Source organism: Nilaparvata lugens, chromosome 6 (genome assembly GCF_014356525.2).
Source record: "Nilaparvata lugens isolate BPH chromosome 6, ASM1435652v1, whole genome shotgun sequence".
Taxonomy (NCBI): Eukaryota; Metazoa; Arthropoda; class Insecta; order Hemiptera; family Delphacidae; genus Nilaparvata; species Nilaparvata lugens.
Genome location: NC_052509.1, coordinates 33,605,652 through 33,626,902, shown reverse-complemented (window position 1 = coordinate 33,626,902; position 21,251 = coordinate 33,605,652). Strand labels below are relative to the sequence as shown.

General features: G+C 36.7%; 2 protein-coding genes across 3 annotated transcripts in view; both read left to right on the top strand.

The window, feature by feature from the left end:
* The window catches only part of LOC111045627 (nuclear pore complex protein Nup160 homolog), a 116,069-nt gene that overhangs the window by 17,485 nt on the left and 77,333 nt on the right, over positions 1-21,251 (top strand). For both annotated transcript variants that reach the window (XM_039430657.1, XM_039430658.1), the window contains 4 exons: positions 8,205-8,412; positions 11,546-11,645; positions 14,121-14,304; positions 17,502-17,677. In XM_039430657.1, coding sequence (XP_039286591.1) covers positions 8,205-8,412; positions 11,546-11,645; positions 14,121-14,304; positions 17,502-17,677 — 668 coding nt within the window. The remainder of the gene's footprint in view (positions 1-8,204; positions 8,413-11,545; positions 11,646-14,120; positions 14,305-17,501; positions 17,678-21,251) is intronic.
* LOC120351895 lies at positions 1,543-3,767 on the top strand. The gene has a single exon (XM_039430662.1). It carries the CDS (start codon positions 1,625-1,627, stop codon positions 2,513-2,515), a length of 891 nt encoding a protein of 296 aa, XP_039286596.1. The 5' UTR covers positions 1,543-1,624; the 3' UTR covers positions 2,516-3,767.

Sequence of the window (21,251 nt, the reverse complement as noted above, 5' to 3'; positions counted from 1 at the left end):
CTGTTTGTACAGCATTCGGATTCGGTAAACTTTTCAGCCTCTCCAAATCTTCCATCGTAGTCACGGTCGTTACTCTTGTCCCTCCGTTGGACGAACCAAAATTTTCACATTTTTCAGCCACACATAACTGAGTCCTTTGTCATTTTTTAGTGCTCGAACTTCCTTGTAGATATTTCTTCTAACCTTGGTTAAATTTTCGTTTATATAGATTATTTCTCCAGGAGTAGTTTTGTATCCGATATGTGTTGTATTCAGATTTCTTTTTACTCTTCTGCAATATATCTTCTTTTACTGCTCATCTGGTGAACTTGACTATTATGCCACGATTATTGCCTTCACGCTTACTTCCCAGACGGTGGCATGCGTCGACCATGTCATCGGTTATATCCACTCCTAAGGCATGGCCTACTTTCTTGACTTTCTTTCATCCAGAACGTCTTCATTAGGCTTATCAGGAACTCCATTTATTTCGATGCAATTAATTCTAGAGTATTGTTCTGACTCGTCTAGCAAATTTTCCATTTCTCTTACTCGCTTCTTAAGTTTAGCATTTTCTCCTAGTAGCTCGTCAATTTTCTTCTCGTATCGAGTAATTACTTCAGTTTGTTTTTCAATAATAATCTTTAGTTCAGCAATATTTTGATGACAGTTTTCGACTGACTTACCTAATTCTACTTCCAGGTCTCTATTTTGTTTCTTGTTTTCAGTTCTCATAACTTTCAACATTTCCATCACATCACTTAAGTTCGGACTGTTTTTATCAAGTTCAGATTCAACTAACATACTGCTCCGTCTGGTTTTTGCACATCTCCAAATTTGATTGTCCTCTTGCAAAAAGTCAATTTCATCCTTGGAAAGTTTAACACATGATCTATGAAAAGGCGAATCACAATCGTTGCACCTTATTTTTAAACTCTTTGTACCTATATTTTTAAGACACAACTTGCACTTATCGGCCATTATTTCAACTGTACTTAATGTCACTGGATACAAACTTGATGTCACTGGATATTTGGAACTGAATAAGTTAATTGAAGTTCGAAAACAAAATAAATGCACTATTTAATAACAGGAATACTAACTTCATAGCAGGAAGCCAACACGCGTATTGAAAAATGAACAGCGCTACTATAATAGTAATCTTATCTTTACGGATAAGGCCGGATGCGGGACGTCTGTTCTCATCGAGCTCTGAGTCATAACTGTGAAAATGAAATCTGTTTAGTTTACCTTGACGATATAATCGTTTATTCAACTAGCCTCCAAGAGCACATAAGTAGACTTCGTGAAGTGTTTTAGAGATTAAGGAAAGCGAACTTCAAAGTGCAGTTAGATAAGACCGAATTCTTGCGGAAAGAAGTAGCATTTCTTGGACACTTGGTAACCAGTAATGGAGTAAAACCGAACCCCGAAAAAATTGAAGCAATTGAGCGCTATCCCATACCAAAAACAGTCAAACAAATCAAAGGATTTTTAGGACTACCAGGATACTATAGAAAATTCATTAAGAATTTCGCATCTCTCACAAAACCTCTAACGAAATGTTTAAAGAAAGAAGCAAAAATCAACCCTGATGACCCAGTATACAAAAGTTGTTTCGAAACGTGTAAAAATATTTTGACAAATGATCCAATCCTACAATACCCCGATTTCAATAGCTAGCCAATTTGCAATAGGTGCCGTACTTAGTCAGTTCAAAAATGGTGCTGACCTTCCAATTGCTTATGCAAGCCGAACTTTGAACGACACTGAGACCAGATATTCAACTATAGAAAGAGAACTTCTAGCTATTGTATGGGCTACCAAACACTTTCGACCGTATTTATACGGACGGAAATTCAACATTTTCACCGATCATAAACCCCTTCAATGGCTCTTCTCAATCAAAGAACCTAATTCAAAAATGCTTCGTTGGAGACTTAAATTGGAAGAGTATGACTACGACATACAATACAAAAAGGGTAGTAAAAATCAGAACGCCGATGCTCTTTCCAGAATTCATCTAAACAACAATAATACCACGACACAAGAGACACCCGGAATTTTAAGTGATATTGATGCCATTGTAAACGAAGCCATCGAGGGCTTAATGACTATAGGACCCAACAATGAAACAACGCAACCTGTGATAACTGATGTACGAGTTAACCAGAATCCACTCGAAGGATTGGATGACATACCTCCTAATGGCGAAAGTCCTCTATTTGAAGGATTCGACGAAGACAATCTATTCGCAGGATTCAACATCGAGAATCAATCTGTATTAGTCAATATCGACCAGAATGAGAATCGCTTAATGGACCTAGGAGAAGTACAGCAAGAAGAAGAAGACGACCAGACAGTCCACACAAATACCGGAGATAATACGACAGCAGGAGTACAGATATTAGATGAACCAGTTAATTATGGAAAACACCAAGTGATACTCAGCCTTGTCAAGTACAACTCCCAAAACGTGAAAGTGAAAAAAACTATTCGACCAAACCAGACTTATAGTGCAAATATCAGAGAATAATTTCGAAAAAGATATCGTAGAATTCATAAAAACGTACACCGCACCAAACATCAAGTATTCATTATTCTTTGAAAACGATTTCTTCGAAAGATTTACAGTTGTTATCAACACGCATTTCAAACGCCCTGACTTGATATTAGTAAAATGTTCGAAAAAACTGTTAGATGTAACAATGAAGAAGACATGAGAGTTATTATGTTGAACTATTACGAAGGAAAAACGAATCATAGAGGAATTCAGGAAACCTACGATCGGATAAAACAAAAATACTATTGGCCATCAATGAGAACTAGTATACAAAATTTGATAAATCAATGTGAAATCTGTTTGAAAACGAAATATGAAAGAACGCCCTTGAACCTTGAGTTAAATCCAACTCCAACAGCAACGAGACCTTTACAGATATTACATATGGACAGCATCACATTCGATAAACAAAAATTTCTTACTATTATTGATAGCTTTTCCAGATACGCTCAAGCATACCAGTTAAGAAGTGGTCAAGGCATAGAAGTTGTTAATAAACTGATAAAATACTTTTCACATCACGGAACACCAGAAACAATAGTGTCAGGCAATGGAACAGAGTTCAATAACACTTTAGTAAGAGAGTTGCTACAGATGCACAAAATTAAGATTCACTTCATTAGTACTCAACACCCTCGTTCAAACGGTATGGCTGAAAGATTACATTCAACACTAATCGAACACATTCGAATTCTAAACAATCGCAACGAATTTTCAAAGGAATCAATTGAAAACAAAGTGAGCTACGCTATTATTGCATACAATAATAGTATCCATTCTGTTACCAAACTCACACCCTTCGAAATTCTATACGGACACGTCAACCAAAACACTCCTCTCGATATCAACATAGAGACACAAGTAATGAATGATTACATAAGTAGTCATAAAAGTAGAACAGAAAAATTGTACGACCACATACAGGATATAAACCGAATTAGAAAAGAACATATCATCAACGAAAGGAACAAAGATCGAGAGGAACTACCAGAAATTCCAAAAGACGTTTACGTGAGAAATGTGCAAAAACAGAGTAAAACAAAAAATAAATTCAAAAAAGAAACTCTCTTAACAGTGAATCGAGAACTTAAAACTGCCAAAATAAATCCCCGACATCATAACACAAGAGAAAAAACTCATCTATTCAAAATAAAACGACCTAGAAAGTTAAAGAAAATGAATAAAAATCAAACTAATGAAAGAACTGAACAAGTAACAACCGATCCTAATTCAAATCTTGATCTTCCAGGTACCTCCTCTGCCTAATGAGTATGACGAATCATTCTTCTCAAGCTGAAGAATTCCGGAATATAAGTAACAATCTAGGAATAATTGCAGCATATTTAGGCTCTGCAAAATTAGAGATTTCAAAGCACACTTTCATACACTATTATGAATTAGATAGTATTTTTGATCATATTGATAATTTGAATATGTATTATGATAATGTATTAGAGAATATTAGAGATAAGATTCCAATAATGAAAAATGTAGAATATATAACTGATAATGGTAGTAAAGCAAGAGATATAGTTAACTATTTGAAATTTATTAATCACACTAAGAATGTAATAGAAGATCAAATCAGCTTCTCAGTGATCATTAATTTTATTTATTTATTCAATAAATAACGTTATTTCCTATTTTCATTCATGTTAGAAATTATAAGTGTAACTAATAATAAGAGATCTAAAAGAGGACTTGTGAATGGTATAGGAGCTGTAATAACATTACTGGAAATTTAGACTCGTATGGTAGTCAAAGATATGATAATTTACTTGAACATTTGAAAGATAATCAAAACAATTTAATAAATCAAATATCAGCCCAATATTCATTGAATTCAGAAATCATGGCTGAATTTAATCAGACTTTAAACATTGTTAATTATTATTTTAATGAATTAGAGAGTAAATTGAAATTTGTAAATGATAAACTTATTATTAGCGACTATGTAGAACTAGAGAGATTTAGAGATTTGATGAACCAGTTGAATATTTTATATAACATTGTATTAAGTTTGATCCAAGATATTGACAATTCTTTAACATTCTGTAAATTGAAAGTTCTACATCCTAGTATTATTTCAACCAGAGAATGGTACTATCAGATAACCAAGATTGCTGGTTACTATCAGAACAAATTACAATTGAAACCCGAATTGGAAAATATGTGGCAATTGGAAAATTTAATAGATGTAAACTGTAAACTTACTTCTAAAGAAATTATTTACTTTTTGAACTTACCAATTGTAGACGAATCAAATTATAACCTATACAAGTTGTTTTCTGTACCTAATATGTTTCGAAATGAATATGTAACTGTCCTACCTAAAATCAGATACTTACTAAAGTCAAACGATATTTATAAAAAGAAAGAAATATCAATTGAAGGTCTGACTAGTGAATGTACTAAAAAAACAAATTCAAATTTCATTTGTTCTATAGAAAATCTGTATCATGACAAACTAAATTGCGAAAAAGAAATTATTGAATCAGGAACTACATCAAATTTTAAATATAGTATGTCACGATGTATATCGTAACTAGTGAGGGGAATTGAGTTTAGGGCTTGTTCTAATGACGCTTGGTTATCTCTTGATGAAATCTCGGAGTCCAACGAACAGCCCGGCCGCTGGGCTACCGCTCAGCAGTGCCGCGCATCCTTACTCCCCTCCCTCTCGGCCACTGAGGGAGGCTCGTGAAGGGCTAGTAGGAGGTCAGTCTAGTGCGGGTGTCCAGTACGAGCGGTTGACAGAGAGAGTGAAGGAAGCAGCGCGCAGCTAGCAACATAGTACATCTCGTGCTTTGAGTGTACTCCGACTCCTTCGACTACTAGGAGTTGTGTCTGAGGTTAACGGGGGTTAATCGAAGACACTGGAAGCTCCGAGATTCAGCACTCACTTGGGCGAGTGTTGTTCGAACTTTTCGACGACTTTGGGCAGCAACCTGCCTGTTTCAACCAGTAGCGACACGTCAGGTTTTGGTTAAAACCTGACTGTACCCTGGTACATCATCGCGGGAACTAGGAATAGCAGAAGGACCTCGAGAAAGGCCAGGGAAAGCCTTTCCTTCGACTCCGCGGCACAATCCTGACCCCAGGAAAACACCCGGTGCCCGAGATTTGGGACCCGGTGACCAGAGGTGAAGCCCGGTGCGCGGGCTCCCATAGCTTGCTGATTCGCCTTCGAATAGCAGGAGGACCTCGAGAAAGGCCAGGGAAAGCCTTTCCTTCGACTCCGCGGCGCGATCCTGACCCCAGGAAGACACCCGGTGCCCGAGATTTGGGACCCGGTGACCAGAGGTGAAGTCCGGTGCGCGGGCTCCTATAGCTTGCTGATTCGCCTTCGAATAGCAGGAGGACCTCGAGAAAGGCCAGGGAAGGCCTTTCCTTCGACTCCGCGGCACGTTCCTGACCCCAGGAAGACACCCGGTGCCCGAGATTTGGGACCCGGTGACCAGAGGTGAAGCCCGGTGCGCGGGCTCCTATAGCTTGCTGTTTCGTCTTCAAATAGCAGGAGGACCTCGAGAAAGGCCAGGGAAAGCCTTTCCTTCGACTCCGCGGCACGATCCTGACCCCAGGAAAGCACCCGGTGCCCGAGATTAGGGACCCGGTGACCGACTTCAGCGATCTCAGTTTCAAGGCCCTCAAATCCTGCTATTTCTGATCCCAATAGCAGGAAGACATCTAGTGGCAATCGGGAACGTTACTCCCGTAACAGAGACCCCCCTCACGGCGGACACCAGATCGTTCCTATTCCTCTTACTCCACGCCCAGCCCTGTTAGGCAGTGCGAAAGCACGGCCCCTCTTACCTAAAAGAGGGAAACATTTCTCCAAGGTGCTCAAGACCCTGTTTCAACCCCCGACTCGAACGAGGGTGGTTGGCGGATGCCCCACCAAGTCTCCCGTCCCCTGCTGCGGCCCACCCCAGTCGCCGACTGAGTCTAGCCGGCCCAGAGTGACACTGGGAATTCTGGTAGAAGAAGGTGTGGGCAAAAATCTACTCAGAAGTAAGATGAAAATAGATAATAGTATTGTCAAATGGATTCCAGAATTGAATAGCTATTTGTGTATCTTTCCAAATGAGGAAACTATAAAAATTGACAAGCAATCAGAAATGATAACAAAATCTGTAAAAGGAGTTTATTTAATCAATAGCAACAACAATACATTTTATTATAATGGTAAAAAACTTAATCATTTGTCTGAATCGAAGTATAGACCTAAGTTATTGAACCTAGACAACGTTATTAATACTATTAATGAAGACCAGGAACCAGAATTCACTATTAATTTAGAACATCTTAATTTTAATCCGATTGATGTCAATAAGTACACCCCCATAAGGGAAGAAAGTAATTTTACGACAAGCATTAGTCTATGGACTTCTCTACTGTATATCGTACGTCTAGTAATTATTATCATAATTGTTTATAAAGAATTCTTCAAAAATGTGCAACCCGTTCTTGCAGCTCATCCACCCCCTGATGTTCTCTTTAGGGATGGAGGAGTTATATGAGTGAAAACTGTATAGAATCACTGTTAACTTGTTTAGTCAGCAAAGTCGTAGTGGAAGACAATATTGTATTCAGAGCACAGTTCCTCGCTAGCGTACATAGCGAACGGACCTCATGAAAAACTTTGTAATGTTTTGTAATAAAAAAAATTGTTTTTTAAAAAGTAATTTATTTATTGACAAACTTTAACTTGAATGAATTAATGATTTATGATTCTTGAAGGTTGCGGGTTCGAGGCCAATGAAATTAATATTTTTTGCTGATAATTTTCAACTCTGATGAAGATTATATACGTAATTTCGACAAAATGATAAATAATTAGGCTATTCTATTTTTCATGTTTACTATAAATAAGGAGATTGCATTTTACATTATAAAATTTTCTACAGTGCAAAGCACGGGTTACCTGCTATTTTGTAATAAATTCAATCACGGTATCAAATTGGATATTAGCTTTAGTATTAGAGCAAAATTGAAGGATTGGTCAAGCCTTAGTCACGCCCGTTACACGTGAAATTTTATCATTGTACCTACTCATCAATATTGTATTTTATTCAAGTTGCATCACAGAAAATTACTTATTTGAGAAAAATGCAAAAGTCGGTCGGTTGTACGAGTAGGGGAGTGGGAGGGGTCGCATCTGAAGAGCCAGCTCCCCATTATTTTCCCCACATCTAGTAAGTTGCCATAAGTCGTTGGGGAACAGTAGCTCTTAGTCAATTCGTAAGATCGCGTCTTCTCGAAGTGACTTCCGTGCTCACTTTGAAAGTCCTCCTCGCAAACTCGTTCAGGGCCATAATCAGAACACAACGTGTGCTAACTCAATTCAGGAGTGTGGAAGTATAATATATTCAACTTATAAATTGACATCTACAGATTACCAAAGCTCCAGAATATGTGGAATAACATTGCAAGCATGCATGCGTTCTGGGAGTTCAAACCTTCTAAGAGTTATCTAAGATAGAAATCAGAAGAAAATTTGGATCTCACATAAAAAATGAGTTATTTCTGTAGACAAAATAGTAAATTTCTCTGACGTACCCTATTCCTTCAATCTGACTATTGGGAATTATGGAATTTTTACTTGTTGGATCAATTGTTGAATAATTTAATAATTTTTCCTGATTGATTGTTTACTTGTCAGGCGTACAAACCATGATGTGTTGGAACTGGTCGAGGAAAGCCTAGGCGTCAACTTGGCTTGGAACCACATCAAATATCGCTTCAAGGACACGCCGATTCTTGACGGTGTCACTATTCATGAGACCTACAACAGTGTGATTGTCCTCGTTTGCACGGTATCCAGTGCTCACCGTCTCGTATTCCCTCATCCCGACAAACTAACCAGTCAGGTGAGATTCATTTATTACTTTTTAGTGTTCTAAAATGAAGCACAGTAATTGCTCATTTCAAGGCAAATATTCTCTAACAATAAACTAAAACATCAAGAAAATGTTAATATCATTTAAAATTAAGTTAACCCACTTTTAAACCACTATTAATCAAATTTAATCGAAATTAGGTGCCAGTATAAGCTTGTTATTTCCTTCCTATCATAAAAATGTATTCCATTTGTCATTTTTCAAACTGATCAATGAATGAAGATTCGTAACTAAGCAATTGGAAATGGATAATTTAATCAAATATTTGAGAATTGCGTATTCTTAATAATTAGAAATTCATAGTTGGTAAATATGGCTATGGGACAAGGAACGAGGCAGGACAAAGGCTGGTGGATTTCTGTCAAGAACAAGGATTAAGAATAGTCAATACATTTTTTAAGAAGCGAGCCGGCAGGAAATGTACTTGGATTTCACCCAATCAATTGTTTAAAAATTAAATTGATTATGTGCTGTCGGGACACAAGGAATTGTAAAACAGTTCGAGATTACAGGGAGTCTGAAATTCGTTACAGATCACATACTTATAACCATCGAGTTGACAAAAGAATGCTTCAATAGGAGACCGAGGCAAGCTTGGAATGAACAATATATAGGGAGAAATATTTTCAAAGCAAATGAACAGAGACAATTTGAAACAGAATTACAAAATTGGTGTGAACAAAGGGATGAAGGTCTGCAAGAAAGCTACAATAGATTGGAAACTACCATTAAAAACTTTTTTGTACCTGAAATCAATATAAAAGTGAGGAAAATATCTAATGAAACAAGAGAATTGATTTTAAAAAGGGAAAGAATGAAAAAGAGAAAGAACAAAAGTATCCAAGAAAAAATTGAGTTTAATATGTTTTGTAAATTAAAAAGATACAGTATTAGGAAGGATATTATGACATTTGAAGACAGACTGATAAAAAAGGTACTATACAATAACGGATCATTGAAAAAATAAAGAAGACAGTTATTTGATAGCAGAGAATGGAAAGTTGGAGTGAAGGATAGACACGGCAAAATAGTGAAAGATAGGAAGGGTATAAGTAAAAATGTTATGGATTTCTTCAGAAATCTGTATCGGGGCACGTCTGAGGGCGCTGATGCTGTATTTGATCTGGCTGATGAGCGGGAAGATGTACGACTAATTCAAGATAGCGACCTCAAGGCAGTGGTAAAGACTTTGAAGAGTAACACTATGGCAGGAAACGATAGGATAACAAACGAGATGCTGAAAAAGGTGTGCTCTATCTCTTCAGAAACTGTACTCAGGTTGTTTAATAGAATAATCAATGAGCGGTCAGTACCAGTGCAGTGGAAAACATCAGATATATTAGATACGGTAGTCTTGTTGTTCAAAAAGGGTAATCAGTATGATATCAATAATTTTCGGCCTATAAGCATATTTTCTTGTTTTGGAAAATTCTTCATGAAAATTCTGCAATATCGTTTACAACCAATCATGAATGAAAGCCAGCCGGTCGAACAGGCGGGATTTCGAAGTGGGTTCTCAACAGTCGACCATCTTCAAGCAGTCAGTCAGCTCATAGAAAAGTGTGAAGAATTCAATATAGGAGTTTACTTAGCCTTTATTGATTACAAAAAGGCTTTTGATAGTTTAAAACATTCATTCCTCTACGCGTCTCTTGAAATGATTCCAGCAGCCTTCTTGAATTTGATTAAGGACGTATATTGCAATAGTACAGCACGAGTAGTATCAGATCCATTGGGAGAAGTCTTCAGCGTGCAGAAAGGGGTAAGGCAGGGTGACCCGCTATCTCCGTCTCTCTTCAATGCCGCTTTACAAAAAAATTTCGAGAATCTAATATAGGATAGGTATTAGGTATGGTTTACGTATCCAAGGAGAGTATCTGAGCCACTTACGTTTCGCTGACGACATTGTTCTGATTGCGAAATCCCCATTGGAACTGAAATATATGATAAGTAGTCTGGCAGCAGAAAGTGAGAAAGCTGGCCTTATCATAAATCCAGGAAAACCCCATCTTATGACTAATAGGGAAAGAGTAGACATAGCATTGGATGGCTGTTTATTGAATTGGTCAGGAGAAATTATTTACCTGGGTCAACTGATTACGTTTACAGACAGAACGGATAAAGAAGTGAAACGTAAGTGTGGTATTGCATGGAGTAAGTTCTGGTCATTAAAATGTATACTCAAGAATAAAGAGATCAATATTGGGAAGAAGATAAAAATATTGAAATCCTGTGTCTTTCCCGCGCTTGTTTATGGATGCCAAACCTGGGCTTTGAAGAAAGGAGTATTAAGAAAAATAGCATCAACTCAAATGGCGATGGAGAGGAGTGTACAGGTGATGAATGGACAATGCGCGCGAAAGATAGAGATAGGTGGAGGACCCTGGGAGAGGCCTATGTTCAATAGAGGACCTGGTTTCCAAAAACGAACAATTAACAGAAAATATAAACATATTAATTTATATTGGATATTGTACATATTAAAAGTTTCTATTTTATTTAGTTGGATCGATTTTGTAATCATCTTAGCGAAGTTGTATTTTCTGATTTCAATTTATTTTCGTTGTACAGTGTTGGGAACCAATAAAGGCTTCATTTATTATTATTATTATTATTATTATTATTATTATTATTATTATTATATTATTATTATTATTCTTAGTAATTACGAAATACTCAACAGACAACCATAACTCATAAGCTAAGATTTAAAGCTCAATCTCTTTGTAGAAATCCAAATTGTTATGATTATTTTTCATTTATTTTTGTAATGATACAACCAAAACTTATTCAATTAGTCATAAGATTAGATTTGAAATGAAGCTCAAGCTATATATAATCTCCAATCTTATTCAAATAGATTAGCCAAAGAAAAATAGTTATGATAAATTAATTAAAACATTTCACCTCTCGTTCTTCTCATTGATCATTTGATATTCAATTTTTTTCTGAGAATATTGTAGCCTACTTATTAGCTTTTATTTGAATTTTCCAACTAGATTGCTTTTTACTAATATTGTTAACCTTCATTTTAAGAATAATAGATAAATCATTCATAAGTTGGATAAAATTGAAATAATTTGAAATTTATTCACTTTTGCAGGGTGCAGTTCCTGAAGCAAACATTGCTTCTGTTTTCTCTGAAGCCACATTGAGCGCTGCACGAGATCCTACCACTTATCATATTTTGACTTCATCTCCAAGTAAGTTTTCAAAACAAAAATATTTTAAAGTTTATTGGAATATTCAATTTTTTTTCAAATTTGATAGACTAGTATCATATTTTTTAATTTTTGCAATACACAACTAGTTCCAAAATGGCAGTGGAATCTAGAAATGTCTTGAAAGAATAAATAATCTATTGGTGTAAAAAAAGAGTATTAGTCTATTGAATTGAAAATATGTATACAGTTGCTCAATTATGTATCTCTAGAAAGTTAAATCACAAATATGAACTAAAAACGTGTATATTCAGGGCTACTTAATTTTTTACTTGTAAAATAATTCCATAGTACCCTTTTAAAAACTTTTTAATATAAAATAGCAAATTCAATCTGTGTTTTTAATTCTTATCTTATATTAAAACGTTTTCAAAAGGATACAATTGTATTATTTTACAAACACAAATTATGAACACAATATTTACTTTATAACACAAACACAATAATCACTTTCTGGCCTGTCTTTCCTATAATTGGGTTGCTGAAAGAGTTGACACACGTTTTTAAGGGCTACAGGAAAAGAGTTTGTTCTCCCTATAATATGTTAAGATTGTTTTTTGTTATATAATTATTACATAATATTATGATTGTAGCGTATTACAGCAACTCAACTGTAGGTACCATTCTTTGTTTACATGCATTGTGACCTTCTTCTTCTTCACGTGCCTGCTCCGTTTCGGATGTTGGCGATCATAATGGCTATCCTGATTGACTATCCTGTCGACTGCGCTACGGAACAGCTCTGCAGATGACTGGTGAAACCATAGCCTCAGATTTGCCAGCCATGAAATTCTCCTTCTGCCTGGTCCCCTTCTTCCGTTGATTTTTCCTTGAAGGATCTCTTGCAGAAGTCTGTATCTCGAGCTATTCCTCATAATGTGGCCGAGGTATTGGAGTTTTCTACTTTTAATGGTATTCAGGAGCTCCGGTTCTTTATTCATTCTCCTGAGAACCTCTTGATTGGTAACTTTTTGCGTCCAGGATATTTTCAGCATTCTTCTATACAGCCAGAGTTCAAAAGCTTCAATCTTTACCATTGTTTCTTTTGTGAGGGTCCATGCTTCTACCCCATACAACAGAACGGAGAACACATAGCAACGCAATAGTCTCAATTTAGTTAATAGAGTAAGGTCGTGACTCTTGTACACCTTACTCAATTTATTGAAGACAACTCTTGCTCTTTCTATGCGGCATCTTATTTCTTGTGTGTTATTCCATTTCTCATTGATGATGGTACCCAGGTAGTTATAGTGTGAGACTCTTTCTATTGCATTTTGATTAATAAACAATTGTACTCCACCTACATTCTCCTTGCTTATTACCATGAGCTTTGTCTTATTAGTGTTGATTTCTAAACCATATTGCGAACACTTTTCCACCACTCTGTCCATCAACTGTTGCAAACCTTCAATGGAGTCAGCAAACACAATAGTGTCAGCTGCATACCGTATGTTGTTCAATCTTTTGCCATTCACTGATATTCCTTCCTCTTGATCTTCCAGTGCCTCTCCAAATATACGCTCCAAATACAGATTGAAAAGGATGGGCGACAAGACACATCCTTGTCTAACACCTCGCAAGATTTTTACCTCCTCTGTCTGCTCATCTCCCACCCTCATAACTGCTGTCTGGTTCCAGTACAAATTGTTGATGATGTTCAGGTCTCTTGAGTCAATGCCACTGTCTCTGAGCACTTCTATCATATTATCATGCTTGACACGATCAAATGCTTTCTGACAATCAATGAGACATGCAAACACATCACAATTCACGTCGCGACACCTCTGGAAGAGGACCTGCACACCAAACAGAGCTTCTCACGTTCCAACAGCGTTAAGGAAACCGAACTGATTAGGAGAAATTTGCTGCTCACACAGTTTGTAGATTCTCTTATGGATTATTTTGAGAAACAATTTCAGTAGGTGACTCATGAGGCTTATTTTTCTGTAATCGTTGCATGCTTTGGCACTAGCTTTCTTGGGAAGTGCAATGAATTCAGACTTGAGCCATTCTTGAGGATTTTTTCCTGACCTGTACACTACATTGAAAATGTCTGTAAGCCACTTCACACCCTCTTCATCAATCAGCTTGATAAACTCTACCTGGATATTGTCTGGACCAGCTGCCTTGCCATTTTTAAGCTGATTAACAGCTGCACTGACTTCTTCTTGTAGTATATCTGGACCACTATGCTCCTCTACCCTTGGTTCATTCTCAGATCTTGTGTCATTAAATAATCTTTCAAGGTATTTTTTCCATTCTTTTTTCTTTTCCTCAATTCCTATGACTAGATTTCCTTCTTCTGACATGAGAGATTTTGACCTTGGTGACGGTTTATTGAGCCAGTACACAAAAAATTGAGCTCTGGTGATATCTTCTAAATGTTCAATTTTTCATCAACATGAATTGAGATTTAATGGAGTGAATGACTTTTGATAACTATCCTTCTTTTCGTAGATCTTCCTCATACAAGTGCATCATGTCTTACGAAAAACGGAGACGCATTGTTTGCGCTAGCACTTGGCACTGGAATGATATTGCTGGTACATTTGGAGCCATTGAGTGGCGTGGTCACCTGCAAAGAACTCTTCCAGGACACAAGGGTTCCACGTTTCTTATCCGGATTCAGCGATGCTCTCCTGTAAGCTCTATAATAATTATTCATTAATATTTAGTTCCAGCGTATAATAATAATAATAATAATAATAATAATAATAATAATAATAATAAAAATAAGAAGAAGAATGGTTAAATGGAAAAAGTTATCCTTGTAAAATGAGTGGTTTCTTAGTTATTCAAGAAATTGGATCTACTTTTTCCATAAGATCCTTATTTTCTGTTTAATCTTGACAACTGGGGTGTCAATGGATTCGTAATTAGATTTACTGGAAAAAGTTATTCTTGTAATTTTTTTGTAAAATTAACGGTTTCTTAGTTATTCAAGAAATAAAAAAAAGCTGGATCTAGTTTTTCCAAAAAAGTGGGAATGGGGATCTTCATTTGAGATTTATTGTGAGATTAGATGGCTAGGTTAAGTTAGATCAGATTACATTGGATTGGGCAAGGTTAGAACCAAGAATCAGCTTTGGGGTAGATTGGAGCCAGCTTTGAGGCAGCTTTTCTCCAGCTTTTCTTCAGAACTCTCACTTTACCCCTACTTTCGGAGTTGTAAAGTGGAACAGAAATGAGCTCCAGGAACTCGACAAGGAAACCCGAAAGAGAATGCACATGGAGCGGAGTCTCCACCCACGTTCTTCTGCTGCCAGGATATATCTACAAAGGTCTGAGGGAGGTAAAGGTTTACTTGGCCTGGAGAACCTTCATAACAGAGTGGTATTGCAGTTTGCTAGCGGTGTAAGAAGTTGCTCTGACCCATTGATGCAACTGGTTCATGACCATGAAGTTGCTGGAGTAGGGGCTTTCTTCTATAAGGCAGCACAGTATGCAGCTGATACCCTCAGTCTGGATTTTTATGATGTAAGTGAAGATATCACTCAACTTCCCCAACTAAAGGTCAAGATAAAAGCTGCTGAATGTAAGCTACTTCTCCAGCAGCATTAAGACAAGTCCTTGCATGGCTTATTCTATAAGCATGTTGAGCAGCAGGGCATGTCCAAAGAGCTGACCTTTGCTTTCTTGAAGTCAGCAGCCCTTAAATCCGAGACTGAGGGGTTCATATTAGCCTGTCAAGATGGTGTTATCAACTCATTGTCATATCGTAGCAGAGTAATGCATTTGCCTGTGCCTGACATCAATTGTAGGGTCTGTCAGAAATCACCAGAGACCTTGATGCACATATTATCAGCTTGTTCTGTGCATGCAACTGCAGGCTACATTCATAGACATGATGCTGCACTGCGAGTGCTGTATTAACATCTAGGCACTCATACGGTATTGACAAAACACCTGTGCTGCCTTATGCCCCAGGAGATGTAAAGTCCATTGTGATAAATGCCGAATATACTTGAATTATTCATTCCCCACCACCAGGCTTTTAACATCAACAAAGCCTGATATCGTCCTCCAAGATTTGGTTGCAAAGGCAATACTTGTCATCAAGTTCTCAGCACCAGTTGAATGCAATATTGCTGCAAAGAAGGAGGACAAACGAACCAAGTATCAGGAGCTTCTTGTGGAACTGCGCAAACTGAACCCAGGCTACTCTGTTAAATTGATCGTGCACATAATTGGTGTCCTTGTAGGGGTTCGCCCATCGCTGCTTTCAAATTTGAAATCAGTGCCTGCTTGTGAAAAGAGTGCCAACTCACTGGTAGGCCAAATGCAGAAAGAATTGATCTTGGGCTCACTCTGTCTGCTCAGAGCGAACGATTTGTGCATCACGGACATGGCATTATTGCTAACCTCACGGATGTGAGGAGTAGTGTCAGAAATCACTTGTCAAACTTCCTGGGAATCGGAACCCAGATTGGGAATGGGAGATGACGGATTGATTCTATCACTATAGTTAAGATTCACCTAAACTATGATACTCGAGAGAATCTTCTCATTTTAAGATGTGATTTTCTTATGATTAATATAACTTCAAAAGCTTGAAATACAGGTTTTTCGGGGACAAAATTTCACAGTTCACCATATTTGCGGTAGACATACATCAATATCATTTAGAAACTGTTATTTCCGAAGCTTAAAAATGACATCTGGTTGTAGGCTGTAAGTCCATTTTCCACAGCTGAACCATCATCAGATAAGTGATAAGAGTACAGTTTGCTGCGGAAAACACTTTTTTCCACCTTATGCAAACCTACCAATTAGAAAGGCATGTATCTCATGACTCCTTGAAGGTACAGACTTGGAAATACTATTCGTTATCATGTGATAAGCTGAGCAAATGATCTTAATTTCATAGATTCAACATTTTCCTGTATATCTTGCACAAGAAAAGTTATCGTAGGAAGAAAATTGAGAAAATAAAGAGAAACATGTTTTGTAGGGTTTCGCAAGGTTATAACTGATGAAATATGCGTTCTAGAGGAAACCTTGATATAACAATGATTCTAGAGGAAGATTTTCCAAATATGTTGATGCAAAGAACAGTGGAAAATCATGAACGGTTATCAAATACAAGCAATGAAAGAAAACCTTGAAACTTTTGGCGGCCATCTTGTTATCGAGGTGTTTGCCTGTGATTTCGACTCATCATAATTTTGATCCTTATTATACTAGTCCTAACGAAGAATTTGAGACATCTTTTACGGTTGTTACCCGAAAATGACTACGGACGTACATTTGCGCTCGGACTAATTGATATAAAGCTAGAAATTATAATTATAATTTTATTCCTAAGTCAGTGGCTTTTTCTTGCCTATATTTCTGTTTTCATCATTTGAATAAGGCATTCGCTGTTCAATGAGAAAATTATTGAATAATTTTATTAATTTTTTCATGAAGCTCACTTAATAACATTAGTCATTCGCGTTATGGAAACAGTAACACTAGTTAATTATTTATAATAAATTTTCTACATAAATAGAGTTCATTTTCATGTGTAGAACGTAGCGGTCCTACTACTCTAAAGTATTTTAAATTATTCTATTTTGAAGAGAAGTGCACTCCAATAGGGCTTATGCCTAGGTGTACCCATCTTTATTTCGCTTACCGGTATATGTTTTTGCCTTTTAAAGCAAAACAAATAATGTTAAAATATGTTGTATTTCGAAGTAGATAGTAGTAGTAAATTTTTTTTTTGTATTTTCAGCTGGTTACAATGTTTTGTAATAATGTATTATGTTGTGCGAAATAAATTTCAAATAGAGTAGTTTTCTTCCTATCTCAGTATGTTTTTGCTATTGTTGTTAATAGTTGATGTGTTGCTTGCAGTGGTCGTCACGCAGAGGACAGTGTGGCAGTTAGTATGGTGCTGCAGAGCATCAACAAAACAGTCTACCTGTTCGGAGTGTGCAGAGATGGACAACTCAGAGTGTGGAACTGCGATAAAGGCAATTTCGTCATTGCTCACGATGTATCCAATGGCGCTGCTAAATACGCTCAAGGAGGTAAATTTCCTTGAAATGACAAAACATAATAATTAATAATCTGCTTTGGTTCTTGTAATGGATAAGATCTGATGCAATTACTAAAGACTGAGAGATCTTTTACACGGCTCTCTCGAAGACAGACAGGCCCGATGCTATATCCTTCAGTAATCACTCCCACTACCTGACAGATCCTCCCTACTTTTGTGTCAGCATCCAATTGTGCGCAGCATACTTACTCCACTGCTCCACTACTCTGTCCATGCTACAAACTGTGCAAGGAGAAATCGGTTTTCTCTCTTCATTTTAAAAGTAATATCTCTCGGACTATAGTTACTATCACGGAAGGTATATGGAAGAAAATAGTATTTCATAATAATGCTCACTAGATATGTAGCTTAATATAGCCATCACCACAAGTCCAGGCTAAAACATAGTTAATGCTATGCTGAACCAATATCTACTTGTGTGCTCAATATTACTTTTACAAGGGCATTTTGGCTGTAGTTTTCGTTGGGGATCCTATTCGAATTAAAACTTCTACTTTTCTGTCGCTTCAAAAATTTGGTCCACAATCTTTTATCCGCCATTTAGAATCCAAATTCATTTTTTAAAATGTGAAGGTGGTCATGTGATAGATGGTTTCAATACAGAATTTAAAAAAAAAAATGCTAAGAACTGTACATCGTTATCGCAAACCGTTTCAAAGTTAATAACATTCAAAGATATTAATAAATTATTCAAAAATGGAATAAATTAGTATATTAACAGTCCATTCTGCAAAAACCATCCGTTGTTATTTGTTATCAATCGTCAATTTAGGTAGCACTGTAATTTTATACGGAAAAAATGCAAATCAATTTTTAAAATTGGCTGCACAGATCGCCTAGAAATATGAAGGTATGCTGCCGCTTTACTAGTCGACTTGCCTGGACTCCTCACCAACACTGTTCTGACTGCTTCAACATTCTGTGGAGTACTGCGGACTGTGGAAGGTCGTTGAAGTTTACTCTCAAATACTATGCCATCACTATTACATTTTTCATAAATTCCACGAATAGTTTTAAATGATGGTGACCAGCGAGTTTCAAAATGAGCACGAAACCGTCTTTGTGTAAGCACCCCACACTTTTTGTTTCATTGAAAAACAACACAGTCTTTATTCGTTGTTCAACAGAGTCTTCCTTTGTCGGCCATGTTAGAACGACTGTTTGAAGAAAGTAATCATTTGGTCACGACAAAACAACTTTCCATATAGCGCTGTCGCGGCTGCCAACCTGAAACATAAAAATAATTACCAACATGAAACATTAATGACGAACTAAATGTTGGATTATATCGTGCATAACTCTGTACATTGTAATCAATGTGAAAGTGTGACACCATTATCAAACTTTTAGAAAATTTTGATTAATGCTAGTTATGGAGTGCCATATAAACTACCTTTATATCATAATATTTGCTTCTTATCATATAAGATTTTGAATCAAGCTGTACATTCACCTAGGGCATGATATTCAGATTGTTTTTTGTTAGTCATAATTAAGTTTGTGGCTCTAGGGTTGCAGCTATCTGCCTCTAGACGATTCACACAAAGTAGAGACCATGCACATCAACAAGAGTATATTAGATTGAAGAAGTTCTATGCGAATGAAACTCGAAAGACTAAGCGTAAATTTACAGCAGATTCTTTACGGGAGTCCAACAATTTGAATCTATCTGTCTGGAGGGTGATAAATGAAGAGAGGGGTGTGTTGAAACGGAGGAATGAGAACTGTTATATAGACGAAGTTGTAACAGAAGAGGGAACGGTTTTGAGAGGAGGCTTTGAAGTTTCCAACTATTTCAATACATTTTTTCAGGATGCTGGCACAAAGAATAATATCTGTGTACAATTTAATTTTACAGAATTTTCTCTGACTCCTATGATGACAGAACAAATATTGTGAATAAATTTATAGCTGCTCCTTTTACTAGAGAGGAGATGGATAATCGAATAGTCTAAAAGGCAAAAAGTCAACTGGTCTGGATGGAATATCTACAATGGTAATGAAGTCTCGTAAAGAATACTTATTAGATCCACTCACCCATTTGGTAAATGAATCTTTGAAGTACGGTGTATTCTCTGATAAATTAAAAGAGTCAAAAGTAGTACCCATTCACAAAGGCGGTGAGGAAAACGTTGCAAATAATTTCAGACCTATCACTCTTGGGAATTCTATTGGTAAGGTTTTTGAGAAGTGTATCATGATTCGCTTTGTTGAACATCTTACAGAAAATCAAATTTTGGCCAAGGAGCAGCATGAGTTTCAGAAAGAAAGATCCACAAATACGGCAATTGTATTCATTTTTGAGGATATAATTGATATGATGGATAAGGGTGAGAAAGCTGTTGGAATTTTTCTTGATCCAAGCAAAGCTTTCGGTTGCGTTGACCATTCAATTTTGTTAAGGAAGCTGGAGTTGGTGGGTGTGAGAGATGTTGAACTGGAATGGTTCAGGTCCTATCTCCTGGATAGGACTCAGTGTGTGGAAATAACAAGGGAAGAGAAAGGGAACATAATTCATTACTTATCAGATAGAGTATCAGTGAAGGCTGGTGTACCACAGAGCTCTATACTTGGACCTTTGTCATTTTTGCTTTATGTAAATGATGTGCCACAAGTTTTATCCAAGAGTAGAGTTTTAATGTATGCCGATGACACATCATACATTTGTAGCTCTCGGGATGCAAATGAGTTAGAAATAGAATCTTTCATGAACATTAATAGAATCTTTCATTTGGCGTCTATATAGTTTTTTTTTAATAAAATTAATACCATAGCCCAGTACCTTTCTCAACTCAAATTAGGAATTAATGAATCAAAATCCTTTTTTTTACTGTTTACACATAGAAATAATTCCAGGATAAATCAACTTATTAATGTACGGATAAATGAAAAAATGTTAACCAGCCTCATTTCGTGAAATTCCTAGGGGTTGCTCTGGATCAGCATCTATCTTGGGATTGCTATACTGAACAGCTCTGTCGGAGGATCGCATCTGGAGTCTTTGCACTCCGACAAATTAGAAGATTGAATGATACCAAACTCACAATGGCAGTCTACCACTCACTCGTATTGTCACACATCCGCTATTCCATTATTGTATGGGGTGGGTCATGCCATAATTTGGAAAGGGTGTTTAAGCTCCAAAAAAGCTGTTAGAGCAATCAAAGGTATTATGCCTTTAGAGTCCTATAGGAACAACTTCAAAGAATTAGGCATACTAACCGTTCCCTCTATTTATATAATTATATGAGGTGATTATGCATGTTACAAGAAAGACTACGACTAGAAATGCTGATTCGCATGGATACAATACACGAAATAGAGGAGACTGTGCTTCACTGTATCACAGAACAGCTCTTTTTGAGAAAAAACCAACATATATGGGACTTGAATTAATTAGACAACTTCCTACTCATTTGAAAAATTGTGAAGATGTTGATGTTTTTGAGAAAGATTTGAAAAGTTTTTTGATGCTTGGAAGTATTCTACAACACAGAAGAGTTTGTGTGTAGAGAGGGTTCCTTTGTGTAATTTATTTTTTCTTC